The sequence below is a fragment of the Haemaphysalis longicornis genome, unplaced genomic scaffold, assembly GCF_048455015.1.
Source record: "Haemaphysalis longicornis isolate Haplotype H1 unplaced genomic scaffold, Haemaphysalis longicornis Haplotype H1 scaffold_2, whole genome shotgun sequence".
In the NCBI taxonomy this organism is placed as follows: domain Eukaryota; kingdom Metazoa; phylum Arthropoda; class Arachnida; order Ixodida; family Ixodidae; genus Haemaphysalis; species Haemaphysalis longicornis.
Window position 1 is genome coordinate 8,843,499 of NW_027526295.1, and position 18,550 is coordinate 8,862,048.

Sequence of the window (18,550 nt, forward strand, 5' to 3'; positions counted from 1 at the left end):
TTGCTCCAACTGCTCCGCCGCCGAACAGTTCTGCCCGGGCAACCGCCAAGTGGTGGCCGCAAAAGCCCGCTCTGAGCGCAGTTTCACGTGTTTTTCGGCGAGAAGTTTGGTTCCACGCACCCATACCACCCACTGGCCACCAATTTAGACTGAAAGCCTTGTTAGGTGCATTCTACTGACTTCTGTCGGTGTCGAAAAAAAGAAAGCGGCGCTCACCTGGGCTATGAGGTGGGGCACTGTAATGGACTGTTACGGATTGCATCAGTGCATAAGGTCCTTGCCATGTGTCGAAACCTTCAAACATTGGCTTGTTCGTTTTACCCTCTAACACAAAACACCGTGCTACAGGATTACACCCGCGTGCTTGGGTTCGCCAGCAAGGGGACATATCATGTAAAATACTGCAGCGGGTCTACCCTCTTTCCACGTGTGGGAAAGGGAAATATTTGCACAAGGCTGTTGCTAAAATTATATTTTAATTTTCCTTATCAGAAGCTACCTCTTACATAACTGAGTCGTGAGATTTTTTGTATCAAGGCGGTGTATTAATCGACCACTGGCGAACGAAAAAGTCTGGGCGATCAGGTAAAGCCAGAGCTGAGGTGGTCCTGCTGCGACAAGCGCACCTGTAATTACGACCGAAACACGCGAGCGTTTTACATAATTTGTCTTTCAGGCGTCAATTGAAGCTACGGCGGCTACGGTGTGATAATGGAAGTCCCTTGCAGTGGACAGCAGCCATAAAGGCCATAACTTTGAAACTGTTTTTGTACCGAGCACAAGTTTAACAATTATCTCAGATTTGATTTCTAAAAGCACAAAGTTTGATATCACTGCATCAGCACGGGCATCACTCTCAGTCCACAATAATGAGTGAACTTTTCTCGTGTCTGGTTGGTTATTAAAACCGGGTTAGCATTTTTTGTTGTATATAATATGTGTTAGAAGCCTTAGCTATAAACAATAGTGCACTTCACTCTTTTTCTTGTTAGTCCACGTTCAGCTTTGTCAATTATATAGAATTTCCACAAACTCTCGAACAAACAAGCTCGGAATAATGTTTCAATGTGCACATCCTATGTGCCAGCTATTGGCCACGAATGTCGGTAACTACGGAATGAAATTCGCTGTATCTGCCCTTACTGTCGGCTAGGAAGTAATTGATCACACTAAAGTTTTTAACACCCATTTAGCCAAAAAGGGTGTACCATGAGTGGCAAAAGAGTGTTGGGAGGCTTTTACACTGTTTTTCTTGAATCTCAACACCCTTTTCCTAGCTCTACACCCTTTTTGTATGAAAAACAGGGTGTTGATCAACTTCAACACCCTTGGTTTTTCTTAGTGTTTTCAAAAGGTGTGGAAAAGGTGTTCAGCTGTTCATTGAACGAGGCCATGTTTGCTGCATAATAGCACTGTAAAGAAGAAGACTTCCCCTCATACTGTCCTCTACTTGCAAGAAATTTTCAAACGCAAAAAAAAAATAATTGCTCGTATGCAATGATCACTCGTTTCCATATGCGGTGCACCTCGTGCGGCATGTTTAGCTTTGGCACGTAAAACATGAAATTGAACCTTCAAAATAAAAAAGACTACAGTTGTGTGGCGAAAAGGGTGTTTACGACTGCAACACGCTTGGCTGTCTGTAGGTTGTTGGAATCGTGTGAAACAGGTTTTCAGTTGCAAAAACAGAAACAGTGGAGCTGGGGGTCCACCTAGTTTCTTCCGGTGTTGCCAAGTTTTGTTATGTTTGCTAAGCTTTGCAATGTTCTGGCTAAGCTGGGATGACCGCTGAGGGGTGAGGCCAAGTTTAACCGGATTTTACAAGGCTGTTCCAGTCTGTGCGTGCCCCCCCCCCCCTTGACAGGGGATCCAAGGGGGAAACAAGCTAGGTCGACCCCCAGCTATGCTGCTTCTCCAGCCTTGCACCACTATTGCAAGCTGCGCCCGTTTTTTGCCTTTTAGCATCGAAAAAAGACTAGTACCTGTGAAATGGTATAGTAAGAGGTGCACATACGCATACGCCCCTTGTGCTCACACTATAATAAGCTCGAAAGCCGACTTCACTGTTATAATACCCTATCTGCGGTGATGCACCCTTTACAGGTACCACAGTTCTTTTTCTTTGTATTTTTTGCTAACGCCACCAACACTAGCTCAAGGTTAAAGAGCTGCACTGGTAATAAATTACGTCAGTTCATATTGCTTTAAACATCGTGAGGTACAAAACACCCGCCGCTTGTAGAAAATATCCAGTCCACCCGTGTAAACAGGTACAAAATGCTTCCAAAGTTGAAGGTCTCTTCACCTTTTTTCTTAGTTGGCGGTCTTTTCTTACGTCCCTTTTCTTACACCCTTTTTCTTTACGCCCTTTTTCTTAGTTTCGAACACCCTAATTTGTAGCTTTACACCCTTTTGGGAAAAAGGGTGTTGAAACAATGAACACCATTAATGAACACCATTGAAATAATGAACATACATTACGTATGTATGTATGTACCTGTGCATGCACACACCATGCACGTGCGTGTGCACACGCACACACACACGAGGCATGTGCATGTCTGTGTACAATGTATTAAACACTCTTCCACACTTTCAGTGTCCCGGCCCTTGTTTTTCTCATTCCCCACCCCTCAATTATTCTAACAACCGTTTAGCAAGCGGCATTTACTCATGGCTGTGGTAACACTCGCATTCTCGGGCTCAGTATATGTCCCACCAAACGCACCAGCTACATTTTCCTACGTCATTCATAATTCAGGCCCTGACTTCACCACGTGGTTATCGCAAGTGACATCAAGCCACCCTAGTAGAGGCCGAGTGAACAAGTTCCCATACACAGTAGAAAAATTTCCAATTAGGCTAGGTATAAAGGAAAGCAAATGCACAGTCCTTGAATGTGCCTGCAAGAAATCTTTCCATGGTTTCATTCCACGTTCGTATGCAAAAAAAAAAGTGCAGCGCTGCAAGTATGCTCTGAAATTATACCATGATTCATGTCTATTTCGACCTGACAGTTCCTGCCAAGCTTGTTTGAGACGAACGTGCGTTATCATTTTCGAGGTTGCATGGGATTCTTTCGTAACACCTGCAAGTGTTTCTCTTTTTGTCTGAAAAACACTTTGGTATTGCATGATTTTCTCAACTGCTGTTTCTTTAAGATGCCAGCTTGCATCTATTCGAGTGAGTGGGCACATAGTTAAATATTCAAACCCTTACACAGCCTGTCCCCTACCATGGTGGCTCACTTTCATAGAAAAAGTGCAGCTGATTAGCCGTGGCAATACTCAACTCTGCTGGAGGGGGCCAATTTGCTTTACAACTGCAGCTTTGCCTTGTACAGCACAGCCCGCCCTCCCTCAGTATCTATGAAGTCATTCAATTCTATATCATGTATCAGGATCTGCAAAAGAAACGCGTGTCAGCAAATAATGAATTCATGCCGGACAGGAAACACTGTTTCAATTATACTTGCAGATACCTCCACCCATTACCCTCATGGTGTTACATCCAAAGCTAGTTTGTTACAGCTTGCGTCAGCATGCATAGTCATCTGTCATAACACAGCTCGTCATACAGGGAAGTCCTTCACTGTCAGAAAACGCTGTTTTTTACGGTTGTGATAAAATGGGCGACTGAGATACAGTCGTCCTTAATTCGACACCTTAATATTATGTATGACCTTGCTGAAAACCATGGTTGTTGCATAAGGTAATTTATAGCAGCAACCGTTACTACAATCTTGTTAGCTAACGTAAACCTCGTTCGTGGCACCGAATTACTTATCATTGCATGCAACAAAAAACAGTTGAAATTGAAACGCTATTTTTGCAAACTTACTAACGCTGCAGGCTACACACACCTGCTTTAGTTAATGTTAACGTGATTGTAGGAGTATCCGCCACGCAAAACCACAGTGCATTTTTTGTAGCTTCAGGCTCCGTGTCAAAATCGAGTGTCAGATAATTCAAGCAGTTTTAGATGCGACGCATCTCTTTAACTCGCCTTGTCCCTCCATGCATGCATCCGGCGTCCATCCGCACGCCTCTCCCCCATTCTCCTTGCCACGCCAGCTGCGCGGTAACGCCGCTCTCACCGCAGCGCCATCTTGCGTTAGCGCTCGCTCCCCTCGCCATGCCAGCTGTGCGTCAGCGCGCGCAAGCGCTCGAGTAACTCATGCGCATGCGCTACTCTCTCTCATTCCCCTCACCCTTAACGCGCGGTACATATAAACGCGATAACTGCGATGCTCCTCTCAGTCGCTCCACCGCCGCCGCTCCGATGACATCCGGTGATCATCGATGATTTGAATGGAGTAACAGGTCTGCTACTGCGATGGTCGGCGCAACCGTAACAAGCACCGCCCAGATGCGTCGCATTACCCCATGGTTTCCCCCCGCGGAAAGATGTGGTCAATTTTTGTGGATGATCTTCCTCTTGATTATGACATAAAGTTATTACCAGCACAGGCGCGTGTGCGTTGCACTTCTAAAAAATGATTTCCCTTTTTATGCCGGGCAGACTCGTGTCATGCTATGGCAAACTCGGTTCTCTCCCATAGGGACGTGAATTTTTCTTTTGAATTAGGTGGCCTTACGGACTTAGGTGGCCATACCGACCCCTCATTATCATCCGAAAGGGAATAAAAACATTTCGGGTTCGAACCACGTCGCCGTCGTGGACCACACTATATGCCTTTAATACCCGTGTGCGGCTCTGCCCTGAAGTTCAGAAAAACGCAAGCGGGTTGCGTTCCCTTTCACGTCTTGCATGACGCTATTTTTTAAATATGAGTACCCTCTTTCCCGACCTCTCTACTTTCCTTCCCACTTCCGTCTGACTGCGCTGATTTTCGCCAGCACGAAGTAACCCTGATTTTGCTTTGAAAGTACTCCCCGCGCGACAAACGATTTTATCTCGAATGCCCAGTTAGAAACGAGAATGCGAATGCATACCCCCCAAACCCCCGAACAAGTAAAACAAAACGGCAGTGTTTGCCTTTTTTTTTTTGCCCGTGGGCGCACGTGGTGTGGGCGGTATGGGGACTTCGCAGTCAACCCTATTCAAAACGTTTGAAAAACACATCGACTGATGACAGATGACTTAGCACCGAGCTGTCCACAGCTGTCGCCGTATCCAAATGCTGTTAGCGGCAGTTCCTGGTGTGACAGGGGCACATGAAAATGTTTCCACCAATTGGCATTACTCGTCCTTCTCAAATAAGGAACAAATTAGCAGTGGCTCAGCTCGGCTATGCCAGGGTATACGTAAGGCGAGCTAAGGTTGAGCTAGTTATTCTTAGGTTTCCTAGTTCTGTAGGATTAGCTGATTAGCATACTTACTCGTGTAAAACGATTTCCAGTCCAATCTAATCCAATGCAATCCAATCCCGCCCAATCCAGTCCAATCTAGTGCAGGCTCGGCTACTGCGGCGGCTCAGACGCGCCAGCTGTGCGCTGTTTCGCTCTCCTTCTCCATGGCTATACCACACTGGCGAACGCCCCGCTATATTGCTGCGATGCACGAGCCATCGGTTCCACGCGCGGCCATCAAGTGGACCGGGCCGCCACGTGCGGAACGGAGGTCGGCGAAAACGATAAACGCGTCGTGCGCAGCACACGAAACTGCTCAACCTCGGCTAGTGTAGCTCACGCTACAGAAACGATGGCCCAAGGCGAGGCTTGAAGCTCCAGCCGCACCGCGTCACCGGCCGCACTGCGTTCATAGCACGGAGGTCGTTTACATCCGCGCAGCAAGTCGTGCCGCCAGGGCAAGTTGAGTCGCTGCAGTCGGAATCGCTAGTGCGCTGGTATGAGTAGTTTAATCGTCTATATGTGCGCAAGCAAAGCGGAGCAGATAAATATTGCAATTCGTGCAACGGCGAGCACTGTCTCTCTGTTAGCAGCAGGGTTTGACAACACCTATCACCAAAGTAAACAGATTTAAACGACACGGCCGCGCTGTCTGCCTGTGATCGTGCTGGCTGAAGTGTCTATACGACTATATACGATTATACGGCAGATGCTTTCTATACTGAGTTTACCATATTTGGGCCGTAACGTTGACCGCTCCACGAACGAGTTCGCAGAACGCGCGCAGGCTCACATTGACGCGGTAGAGAGTTCTCGTTGGCGTGCTGTTGCCATAAGCACTGACTGCTTGCGGGCAGTGGTAACAGGCCATTGGCCTGGTGCAAACATACTTTTTACGATACAGGCATGAGTGAGGCAAGCTCCAAATATGGGGCAAAAGCGCACGGCATTTGAGCATCTGTGGTGACGCGGAGGGCGTTCATCCACTGCGTAGGCCTCGGCTGGTCATTGCTACGATTCCAAGCCATCGTGGGAGGCCTATCTTAGCCATTTTACAGACAACGTGCAACATGGCATAAGCGCGGTATGACGATTATTGCGATATCGAGAATGCCCGTCCAACGATGCCGTCGGATGTCAAGCAGGTTGTGCTACAGAACCGAAACCGAAACTTCTTCGAATGCTAATCTTGGACATCGCCCAATCACTGTGCACCTCCTCCCGACGTCACAGCCTTTAGTTGGTGCGGCTGCCGCAAAGCGCGCATTGCAGTTTTTCTTCTTTCGTGATTTATAAAATAATTACCGACTTATCAACCAGATAATTGATGCAAATGTGTTAATGTGAGCCAGTCTACGCAGCCCAAGCAAAAACGGAAGCTTGACAAGTTCACTTCAGCGTCTCTTTAAATAATGATATCTGATTTTACAAAATCACAATTAAAGAGGCGGTGTAATAAATGATGCCGTTAAGTACAGAATTCGCTTAATTTATGCGCATTTTTTGTTCTATTGAAGCACAGCTCGCCACGCTTCGCAGGTGACTTCAGTGGTAAAGCTGTGAATCCGGTGTAACATTGTTGTCTACTATATACAGTTAACTGCGCTTGATGACTATAGCAGCCATACCTTCATCACTCTTTGGGAACTATTTTACACATATACATACACACAAATGAGATCATGGCAAGATGAGATCACGAAGTTTGCGGGGATAAATTGGTCGCACTTAGCACAGATCCGGCATAATTGAAGAATAATAGGAAGGCCTTTCACCTGCGGTGGGCGTAGATAGGCTTGTGATGATGATGGTGATGATGATGATTAAAACATACACACACCCGCAGAATATTTTCTATCACCAGCAATTGCGGCACTCTTGTCGATTAGAGCAACACCTAACATAAATAAAAATGAAAGTAATAATTACTCCACGTCGGGAAAATGTTTGCTTCTTAGAATTGTAACTTCAGATATGCCAAATTTCCCAGGACAGCAGATCCCCGGCGTCGTTGGTTAACCTGGCTGCTTGTGTCAAGTAATTGTCAACCAAGGCACCTTCCTTGTAGATATTTGGCTACACGTCCAAAGTCAGAGCACCATTCAGAGTTTTTTGTGCATGATATTACTCTCGATTTTAAGATAGAGTTACTACGAAGCCAGAGAATTGGTGCAGTGCTAAAAAGTGACTTTCAATGGCATTTTGTGCCCTGAAGATGTGTCCTGCGAGGCAAACTCGGATTTATTCCAAAGGGAAGAATACGGAGAAATGGTAGGCTTGACTGAGATGTCCTTAGGAGGCGTCTTTGATAGGCAAACGGTTATTTACCACCCACTAATTAATATAGCTCTCATAGGCCTCCCTGCGATCCTGGATGCCTTACCGGCATACGCCATGGATGACATCGCCATATCGGACACTCATGGGTCAATGGTGGAAATAGAGACGAACCTACAACAGGCGGCCGTCATTGTCATTGAATACACACGACAGTGTGGTCTAGCGTGTTCGCCGCAAAAATCTTAACTGCTGATCGTCTCACCACGTAAAAAACTCCCAGCATCCTCCATAACACCGCGTAAGGAATATTGTGGCTGCCGGCCATGCCGACGGGCCCGGAAACGAAGCTGCCCATCAGCATGCCCGCGATCTGACACGCCGCCCTAGTCAGAAGTTCGGCGAGCGGTGGGGTGTCTCTCCCCTCTTGTCCTACAAAGAAATCACACAGCACTACCACCTGCAGCGAAAAATGTACCCTCCTCCACACATATACCTCACAAAAGGACTAAAGCGCGACCTTCGAGGCTTCTAAACCAGCACCTTTCCCCACCACACTAGAGCCCAAATTCTGTCCCCCTTCCTGTACTCCTCGCAATGCCGCTTCTGTAAGGCTCCGGGCACGCTTTACCATATTGTGTGGGGCTACGATAAGAACCCCTGCCCCTCCCCTCACCTGAGCACCTGGGGAGAGCACTGTCCAGCTCGGACCCTGACGACCAGCTTGGCTGGTGCAGAGAGCCCAAGAAGCCCGACGGTCTCAAGGGGTCCTGCAATAAGGACTCTTCCCCAAGGCGAACTGCTTCACACAGACGTTTATTCCTGCTCTTCATCCTCTCAAGAGGAATAAAAACTTCGGGGGCTCGCACCACGTTGCCGTCGTGGTCTATCCTGATTTGCGACAATTGTTCAATAATCGCATACCAAATTTTGACTTGCTTGTGTGCAGCTCTGGCGCAAACAGTAGAAAGGGGCGGAGGTTGTTTAATTTTCACTTCTCTTTACACGCTTTCTGTGGGTTCTTAGCACCACCGTCATCTATATTGCTCATTTTGCGTCCAGCTTCCGCCCTGGCTGCATCCAGCATTCTTCAATGCCCCTTTACTCCCGCCAGCACCACATGCGACACACAGGCACAAGTACGCGCATGCACGCACGCACGCAGCCACACAAAACTATCAGGTTACTAAGTGACGAATGCCACGCCCCGGTAATGACCCCATCACAAATGCCTTCCCCCCTCCTGTTAAGACCCTGCCTATTATGAAACATGCACCCATATCTCCCGAAATTCCCGACCAAGGAAATATACCCGTTGTGTACGTTCTGCCTGCTGGTTCGAGACTTTTGCAGTTGACAGCACTCTTGCAACAGCTCGAAAAAAAAAAAAGAAATCAAAGGATGGTAGGACACCAGTGTGTGGTCGTTGACTGTGAGCAACGCAGTCTGCGCTGTTACTCTCCTGCGGTTAGCGGCCGTTCCTCGCGTGATAGGAGCACATACGAGCGTTTCTATTACCTTGCATTGCTCGTCCTTTCCATGAAAAAAGATAAAAGAACACGTACATTGGCCCGAACGCTAGAGTAAGTGTTGCTACCCTCCAAAAAAACGTTGCACACCGAGAGGCGGCCAGTGTTTGGCTATTTTGGCTATTTTGGCGGCCACTGTTGCGCTATTGTGCCGACGGGACATGCTCCGTCTCTGCAGCTGAGAGCAGCTCGGCTCGCTAGAACGAGAGTTTAAACCGTGCATATCTGTTCACGCGAATACTGTTGATAAGCTTTGCAACGACGAGTGTTATGTCTCTTCGTTACCGGGAGCATGCACGGTTCTAAACAGATCGAAGCAGCACGGCCGCACTATCGACGAGCAATCTTGCCCGGTGATGCACCGATAAGTGTACACGTAAGGTATCGTACTGCTCACTCATTTCATTTTAGAATAGGCCACTATTCAATTGACCTTCTGTGCCCATTCGCGAACGGAACATAGGACTACCACGGCTCCCACCCGCTTCCAGACTATTACCCGTTCCTGGAGGCTTTTGTGGATTGAAGATGTACCAAAGTTAGAACGTAACCCCGGAAATAGAGTGTAAGGGTTCTGCACCATCTCTTCTACTCCATCGACTGGCGAGGGGAGTACAATAATGCGTCCACATATATACTCCCTACTTGTGGTGTAAATTGTTTTGCTCTTGGGAGATTTTAGTTTTTATTGCTTGTTCAAAACTCTAATTCCGGCTATGTTTTGCTTACATTGAGTGCTGCGCTAATAACGTCGTTGCGAAAACATGCCTGGCTGCTGCGACATTCATCGTGATTTCTGGTTTAGATGTTTTAAATAAAACATCCTTTCTGGGTTACTGGTCGTATATCTTATTTTAACGAATGCGCTGTAAGCGGTATTAGGTTCACAAGTGCTGAGTCGGCACTTGTTATCTCTCCTTCATCTTAGTCCCTTCCTCTACGCGCAGTTTTTCTTCGTAGAGATGCAACACTAACTAGCCAAACAACATGCTGTGCTGAGCTTTCAGCGTTACCACGGTCATACGTCGTGCTGTATTAACGGCCCACGCGATTCTCGCGAAGTTTCTTCTTCGCGAGAATCGCGCGGCAATACGCGGCAATACGACAGTTTTTCTGAACCTCGTCGGTCCCGTTGGCTAGTTTCTCGCGAAGTTCGCGATTTCAGCAGCGTGAAGTGTTGATATAGCCCGCAACCTGGTACACCTTTTCTCAGCGCCGCACGGCATATGATCTTGCTGGCAAGGTAGAAGCGTCGACGTTATAAAAATACGCTGATATGCTTGGTGAAGCTGGCGCCAATCATAGAGCGCTTGTCAGCGTATGCTTTGGGGGCACCTGTCCAATTCGACTATCCAAGGAAGTGGCGCGAATACTTCAATTCCTCGATATAGCTATTAGGCCAACTTGACCAGGCCTGGTTAACTATTTTGCGCTTTGTCGAAACTTCCTGATAAATTACGACTTCATGCTGACAAGTCAGTGTCGCCAGAGTGTCCGCGCGGTTTCCCCGGTGCGTGGTGAAAAGATGTTTCTGCACTGTGTTTGCAGACGAACCTGGCCACGAGTTGGATCGACGCGTCGTACGTGTACAGCACGAGCGAGACGTGGGCGAACACGATGCGCTCGTTCGAGAACGGCACCTTCCGCGTCGCAGAGGCGCGCCTGCCGCCCAAGAACAAGGAACGAGTGCCGCTCTTCAATTCTCCGCCAGCCCGCTACCTGGGCGTCATGAACCCCGAGCGGATGTTCAGTGAGTTCCTTTCCCAGTCGCCGAACCGGCGCCAGCTCACCGGGCTTCGCTCCTTGGGGACTCGTGACTGCACGAGACCACGTTGCCTTGCTAAGTAGCTCGGGGGACGAATGGCAAAGCATGCTTACCGCACTCGAAAAACCTAAAAATTAATATGCAGATAACTAAAGTAATGCTCAAAAACATCGGGAGAGCACAGCAGTTTGAGATAGGTGGCGAGTCCGTGGAGGTGGTAAGCGAATATATCTTCTTAGGCGAAGTTGTGACCCCAGATCCCAACCATGAGGCAGAGATAATTACAAGGATAAGAATGGGGGGGGGGGGGGGGGGGGAGTGCATTCGGCAGACATTCTCAGATAATGAATGGCAGCCCACAATTGACCCGGAAGAATAAAGTTTATGACAGCTGCATATTACCGTTACTCACCTACGGTGCAGAAACTTGGAGGCTCAGGGTTCAACTTGAATTGCGGACGACTCAGCGGGCAATGGAAAGGAACATAATAGGTGTAACATGAAGAGACAAGAAACGAGCGGAGTGGGTCAGGGAAGAAGTGCGTGTTAAGGACATATTGTTCTAATTTAAGGAGAAGAAATGGGTGTGGGCAGGCCCTGCAATGCGAAGACAAGATAACCGCTGGTCATTAAGGGTAACAAAGTGGGTCCCTTGAGAAGGCATGCAAGCGTGGCAGGGGGCGGCAGAAAGTTTGATGGGCAGATGAGATCAAGAAGCTTCTGGGAATAAATTTGTCGCAGTTAGCACAGGACCGGGATAATTGGAGATCTATGGAAGAGGCCTTTGCCCTGCAGTGGGCTTAGATAGAATGATGCTGCTGCTGCTGCTGCTGCTGCTGACGATGATGATGAGAGCGACCATGGGGGCGTGAAACGAAAATGACACTCATCCCACTCCCAGCCCATTAGCTGGTTCATACATACGACTTTCTGCGTCGCAAAAGCAGCGTTGCGTACGTGTCAAGCTTATCACGGGCACATAATGCTGACAAATGAGCATCTAAGTATTAGGAGCTCGCGTTTATTTAAAAACAAAAAAAAAAAAAACCATGGCACCTGAGTTCACGAAAACACGGGTGAAACTCGGAATGGGTGCGGACGGCGTCATTAAAAGCAGTCGCCTACATAGGGCTGCTCCTGGAATGCCTGTGGGTACGAATAATAGAAGATAGGAGGCCTGCACACACCTGTGCAAAATTATGGGAATTTTTATTCTGCTTCATGTTGCCGCGATGACTATTTCCTGAGCGTGCGATATTTGCTTGAGGCGTTAGGATTGCTTCTTGTGGCACCCTGAAACCGACATGACTGGGCAGGCAGCTTCAGTATTTTGCCGAAAAACGGGTCAGACCTAACATATGTGAACCTAGTTATGCCGAGCGAAAGCTGGGGCGGACGCGCGGGTGTTCCAGACGACGCGCCATCCATGGCGAAACTGAGCGGTTAAGCGGCGCCGAAGCAGCCGTTATAGGCGTACCGCGTAAGCGAGGTTCCGAGCGAGCGCACCTGCAGGGCATCTGTGCAGCGGATCAACTGGCGTGGCGTCAGACCTTTCATACTTGCACCCCGGCGGCTCAAGGTCATTATGACGCGACCAATGAATTTGTGAGACATGGCGTGGTAGAGCTTTCGCCATAATAAAACGTCGTTTGCAATGAGTACTATGTACAGGAGTATACGCTTCACACACGTAAAGCAACCCTATCCGTGTGAGTATACTGCCCTTAAGTACATCAAATGTCCCGTGCAGCAATTCCGACAAACCTTTTACTCTTTCCTTCGTTCATGGAAGCCTTTCGGAAGGCACCTCGGAGCAGCACTGTGTAATTTGCTCGTCACAGCCTTCCAATTTCAGTATTCTTTTGTAGCCACCTTTGGCTAATGATGCTTTTGCCGACGGAACCTAAAGAAATCCGCCCATAACAGGTATTCCCTGTGTAACATAAACATACCACAGAGAAAGAAAAATATTTCGAGTCCGTATGGAAAGATTTTTTAGTGGTGTACAGCAGTAATAATTGGCTTCGGCATTCTGCGGCCATCTTTTTACTCGATGCGGTTAAATTTCAGTTCTTAAAAAAAACGCCTTGATCTCAATCCACCGTAATCTACAGTAATTTACTTTAGGCCACCTAGATGCGGTTCGCTTTCATACTGTGTGCGAACGGCCAAGTGGGATAGACGTCGAATTCATAACGCGAGGTACCCAAGTTTGATTCCGACAACGGGAAGGGATTTTAAAGAAAAGCTTTCAATGCTTAACTGAGGGTGTCCTTCGCACGGCAAAATGCAGCACAGGAATGTCAACTTTCCACAAGCGCCTCAAGAAAAAGGAACGCTTCGTGTTGTCGGCATCGAATATGGGTCCCCCGTGCCAAGGGACCGACATTTATCCTAGTTCGCCATTCCGACATGGTTGAAGCAGTTTGGATTTTAAAGAGAAGCGTTCTTTGACTCACTGATTTTGACCCCGTAGCCAAGCAACTTTCTTTGACGATAATGATGATCAACAGTGAAGTGGAAGATGGTTGAAACGCGGGGCTCTCTAAAGCTCTAGGGGTCTTTAACTGAGGACTCCTCCTCATCGCTTTTCGCAATAAACACCTTTGCTCTCTCTCTCTCTCTCTCTCTCTCTCTCTCTCTCTCTCTCTCTCTCTCTCTCTCTCTCTCTCTCTCTCTCTCTCTCTCTCGTCGAAATCCAATCTTCAATGTCCAAAGTAGAAGTGCAAAATACGCCCAAGACGCACTGCAGGAAAGCCAGCTTACACAATGGGCATCCGCAAATGCACATTCAGCGCAGGTGCACAGTGAAACAGGCAATTCCCCTGACTGGGTATGTGGCAAACACTTCGAGGGTATCATCGCCATTTTCAAAGACAATTCTCAGACAGCAACAAACGAATCCTATCAAGAGATTGCACTTTGATTCGATTCGGTTCGCGGTGGAAGAAAGCTTCGCGTTTCTACCACCCTTGTCGCAGCACGAAGGTGCTCCGATTTTTTCTTGACACGCTTGGTTTTTTGGAGCCCCATCACGACGTTGGTTTGGCTTTGTAGAGACACGTTGCGAAAAGGTGGCTGTTGTGCGTTTTGGCGAAACTACATCGCCATCAGGGACGCACAGAAAGCTTTGTTTTAAAAGGAAATTCAAAATGTCGAACGGCAGCTTGTCGGGAGGCTGGGTCTCCCGCCCGGAGGATCCTGCGGGGGGAAAGCAGGCAGTCAGGCGCTTGGTGCACCGACAGGGACACTCACCGGGTGCGAACGTAGACACGACAGACACGGGTCTCACAGCGGCAAATATTTCGGGAACCTTTATTCTGAGAGTATACTGTTTCTTTTTAAATTGGGCCTATTGACACTCTACTCGAAATGCGTATGCAAGGGATGAGACGTGTAAGCTTTTGTTCAGAATAAAGAGGTTTCGCATGAAATTGGCGACCCAATTTTTTTGACACGCAGAACAAATGCGGGAAACACTAACCGGAAACAGCTTTGCTGCAAAAAGTTCAAACCGTTCTGCCGGCGAACCTTGTTGTTCAGCTGTTGAAATGTAGCTGCTACGGGGCGTCAAAGTTTTGCTTGCTTCAGCGCTCCCCCTAATCAAACACAAACTTTTTTCCCTCTTGTTCTGGCATCAGTTCTGGGTGACCCCCGGACAAACCAGAACCCGGGTTTGCTGGCATTCGGCATTCTCTTCTTCCGCTACCACAACGTGCAAGCCCTGCGCATCAAGTCCGAGCATCCAGACTGGGCGGACGAAGACATCTTCCTGCACGCCAGGAGACGCGTCATCGCCACTCTTCAGGTCAGTCTGCCGGCAACGCGCCTCCGCAGGAAGCAGGCGGATCAAGCATGACATCTAGAAGCCGCCCTGATACGCATGAGACGTAGTTTATAGCGGTTGCCTGCGGGGCCAAATGGTGACCCCGGTCTGCTCAACACGTGGAATGCTGCCCACTGTGCTGGAACTAGCATCAGTGTAATAACTCTCTTATCTGATATATAAACCGTGAACTCAGAGACAGGTGACCGGGAAATATTTATTGGAGATTTAGGGTAATGCTACCGCGAGTTCGCTGAGTTACCACATACAAAGTTCATAAATATAATAATTTCTGAGATTCCGCCTCCCACCAAAGCATTCGCCGTTAAGGACGCAACTGCGAGCCGCCATGTTCTACAGCCGCCGTTGATGCATGCAGACGCCGTTCAGAGTCCGTTCAGAGTCCTTCGCCGTATACACCGCACTGATGAAGCTTGCAGCGCAAGTAGCCTGTGACACGCAGCGTGTTCACGTCTCCGGTTCTCTCACTGTCGCATCATCATCTAAAGACGATGGTCTCTGCCGGGCTCCTTAGGCCCGAAAATTTTGGTCTGTCTTTCTGTCTGTCTATTGCTGTCTCGGACAAGGCATCTGGTCAAAAGGATTCTTGAACTAGAAGTTTTCATACGCGAAACCTTTACTAAGCACTTAACATGAAAACAAACTTCATATCTCCCAACATCGTCCAGCAAAAAGAAAACATTAGGAGTGTTTGAGGAAAAACACCTATCCACAGTTGGTACTCCCAGTGTCCTTTTAATCCAAAATAAATGTGTGCTTCATGTTTGCGATATAAAATAAAAAATACTTGTTGAAAGCACTATGTTCATCCCAAAACACAAAAAGAGACTGTGTGCGCTACATCGTGGCAGTGTTCCAAGTGTTCCAAGTTTAACAGCAACGAAAAATTCGAGTAGATGGCGGTATCAGTGGAATGCGGGAATATTTAATTGGCTTGAGGAAATTGCGGGAGGGAGAAAGACGGGACAAGAAGACCGTGGAATGTTAGAGGGGAATAAAGTGACGAAATCGCGGGGTAGAGGAGGTGGAAGACTATCGTCTTTTGTCGACATTCTCAGCGAAAAGACCAGAAACGGGGCCAATTTTTGTTGTGCCTCTACGGCGCTTTCTACCTCTTGCGTTTACTATCACTGAGAGGCTTGCATGGCCATTCGCCCATGTTGTGCCTACTTATGCCGTGTTGAGTGGGCGTGTTGGCGTACAACGGCATCGCTAAGGACACGAAAGCTTCGTTTTAAAAATATGGTTATGGAGGTCGCGGGAATGGAAGCCGGGACATTGACGCCGTGAATCCGGCAACCTAACCAGTGGTGGCCCACCCCGAAGGCTCGAGGGGTACGGTGTCACTAGCGGTGGGGAACAATAACATGTGCTACAAATTGAAAACAAAAGCCCTTCCTGTGGCCGGAATCGAACCTGGCCCTCGCGTTGTGAAACCAGCGTCTACCCGACTGAGCAATCATGGCAGTCCGGACGCACATCACTTCCTTTCGGTTCGTATAGCGCGTGCGTTAGCTTTGGACTTTGTCGTGCTCACACGCGTGCTAACACGTTCCACTGTGGGAGTGTTGCGAAAGCCTGCGGACGAAATGCTTCGGGCTTACCCGTCTCGGAGAACATTCAGCGGCAAGTTCGTAAATAAATGTGAGGGGCAACAGCCGGATCTCCGACCACGGCCGTTAGCTCTCTTTCTCCAGCCCTGCACTACTAGTGCAAGCTGCGCCAATTTTTTCAATTCAATTAGACTCTGTGCTTATAGAGAGAGGGGGCGTTATCTCAAGCACTTGTAAAGATGTTTATTATTGTAGGAGAAGTCCGCCTTTGTGTCTGCCGTGCGTCAGCCAGTGCGAATATGAGTCCGTCAGCGATTTCGTGAGTGACGGAGGCTGGATCTTCCACCAATGTTAACCAATGCTGTCGCATGAAAGCGAAACATTGAAAGGTTACGAGCGTAGTATAGCTTACGTTCGTGTTGTGCTTAAACACTATGAGCGGCGAAACGAAGGACATTCTAACGCAGCCCTGTCCTTCGCTTAGCGGCTCGGGCTTTACGCAGTTTCAAGTTTGGAAACGTTTCCACGCTTGAACGGCTTTATCACAGAACGTCGCCCAACATTGGTTTCTTAGCGCTCTTCCATGGTGCGTAGGCCAACGTCGCTGACTAGCGCAACGAGGTGTGGCTACTTCATTTCTCCGCTGAACGCTGAATCGGCGCTCTCCGAACGGGCAGCATGAACGCTCGTAATCAGCACCCGAGGTGTCGCTCGCGTTCCCTCGGGCCGCCATAGCGACGGGCTGCCGGTCCTGAGACATCAGTGCCCCACTGGGGCCGCACAGGCCGCCGTTTGGTGGCCATGCTGCTCATCCCGGGGCATGCCAATGCTGCGGTGCAACTTGCGCCAGACGACCGAAAATGGCCTGGTCGTTATGGCTTGCATGCCTTTGCTGCGCCATTGCTTTGTGTCATCCCCTCCCCAAGCGCGTGGCGGCGGAGCTGAGGCTAATCTGGCTCCCCATTCTCTCTGCGCAGAATGTCATCATGTACGAGTACGTGCCAGTGCTTCTGGACGAGAATGTCACAGAATACACAGGTCAGTCCGCATGTGTTTGTTGCCCACTTTTACCCGCCGCGGTAGCTCAGTGGCTAAGGCGTTGCGCTGCTGAGCACAAGGTCGCGGGTTCGATTCCCGGCCGCGGCGGCCGCTTTTCTGATGGAGGCGAAAAGCAAAAACGCCCGTGTGTGCGAGATTTCGGCGCACGATAAAGATCCCCAGGTGGTTGACATTAATCCGGAGCCCTCCACTACGGCGCGCCTCATCGCCTGCGTTGCGCCGGCGCGTTAAACCCCACAAATCAATCAATTGTTGCCCACTTTCGGCACTTGGTGCGTGAAATTTTGCTGAGAGAGGTAAAGCACTTCTATTTGGAATTATGGTTTTAGGGTGGTAGAGTGTTAGTGGCCCAGAGGGCTGCCGCGACGTTGGGAGCCCGCCCGGAGAGCAGTCCTTGCCGGACCGAACACCCCTGTTCCTAGGGGTGGGGTAAGAGTCGCACGGGCATGCACAGAGGGCGTGATAGAATGTATCGGTCACGTCACGCAAGGGACAGCTGGGAGAGGAAAAATCTCCCACCTCCCCTCGCGGGAACCCCTGTGCAGATGCGACGCATAGGGGTTCACGTTGCAGCATTGGACAGCGGAGGAACGGCGCTGGAACGATGGAGCGGAGCGGCGCAGGCACCGCGTTTTATAGCGCGCATAACGGTGAGGGGACGCGCCGGCGCCAGTGCGTCTGCCGCGGGTATGACGCAATCCGCTTTAACCCAACACAATTTAACACAATTTAATTTAACACAATCCACTTTAACCCAATCCAATCCAAATCCAAGCCAAGCCAAGTCAATCCATTCGAATCCAATCCAATGCCCCTCGCGAGAGAATGTTCGCTATCGGAGAGGAGAGCGGGTGAGCGGCGGAGAGCGCAGCTCACGCGGCGAGGACAATGGGGGAGGGGCGGACGCCTTCAACAACGCCAACGCCGGATGCAGGGACAAGGCGAGTGAATGAGATGCAGTCGCATCTAAAAGAGCTGAGGTTTCGTGTGTGGGAAGGTCTGGGCATCCTTGGCTGGGGGAGGGGGTGGGAGGGCGGTAATGTTGGGTGACGTCCCGGCATGAGTGCAGTATATGCGGACACGCTGTACACAAGATGTGCCTGCCCGTGTTGTCAGCGCGTGGGGTTCATGGGTGGTAGACTCACAAGCACCTACGCCGGTTTGGCCCGCCTTCAGAAGCGTCACGGGTTATACAGGGGGTCGAGTGC

At 49.2% G+C, this 18,550-nt stretch overlaps 1 protein-coding gene across 1 annotated transcript in view; it reads left to right on the forward strand.

Annotated features, from left to right (window-relative positions):
• The window catches only part of Duox (dual oxidase), a 303,578-nt gene that overhangs the window by 150,128 nt on the left and 134,900 nt on the right, over positions 1 to 18,550 (forward strand). The window contains exons 5-7 of the mRNA XM_077697674.1: positions 10,667 to 10,868; positions 14,525 to 14,691; positions 17,261 to 17,321. Coding sequence (XP_077553800.1) covers positions 10,667 to 10,868; positions 14,525 to 14,691; positions 17,261 to 17,321 — 430 coding nt within the window. The remainder of the gene's footprint in view (positions 1 to 10,666; positions 10,869 to 14,524; positions 14,692 to 17,260; positions 17,322 to 18,550) is intronic.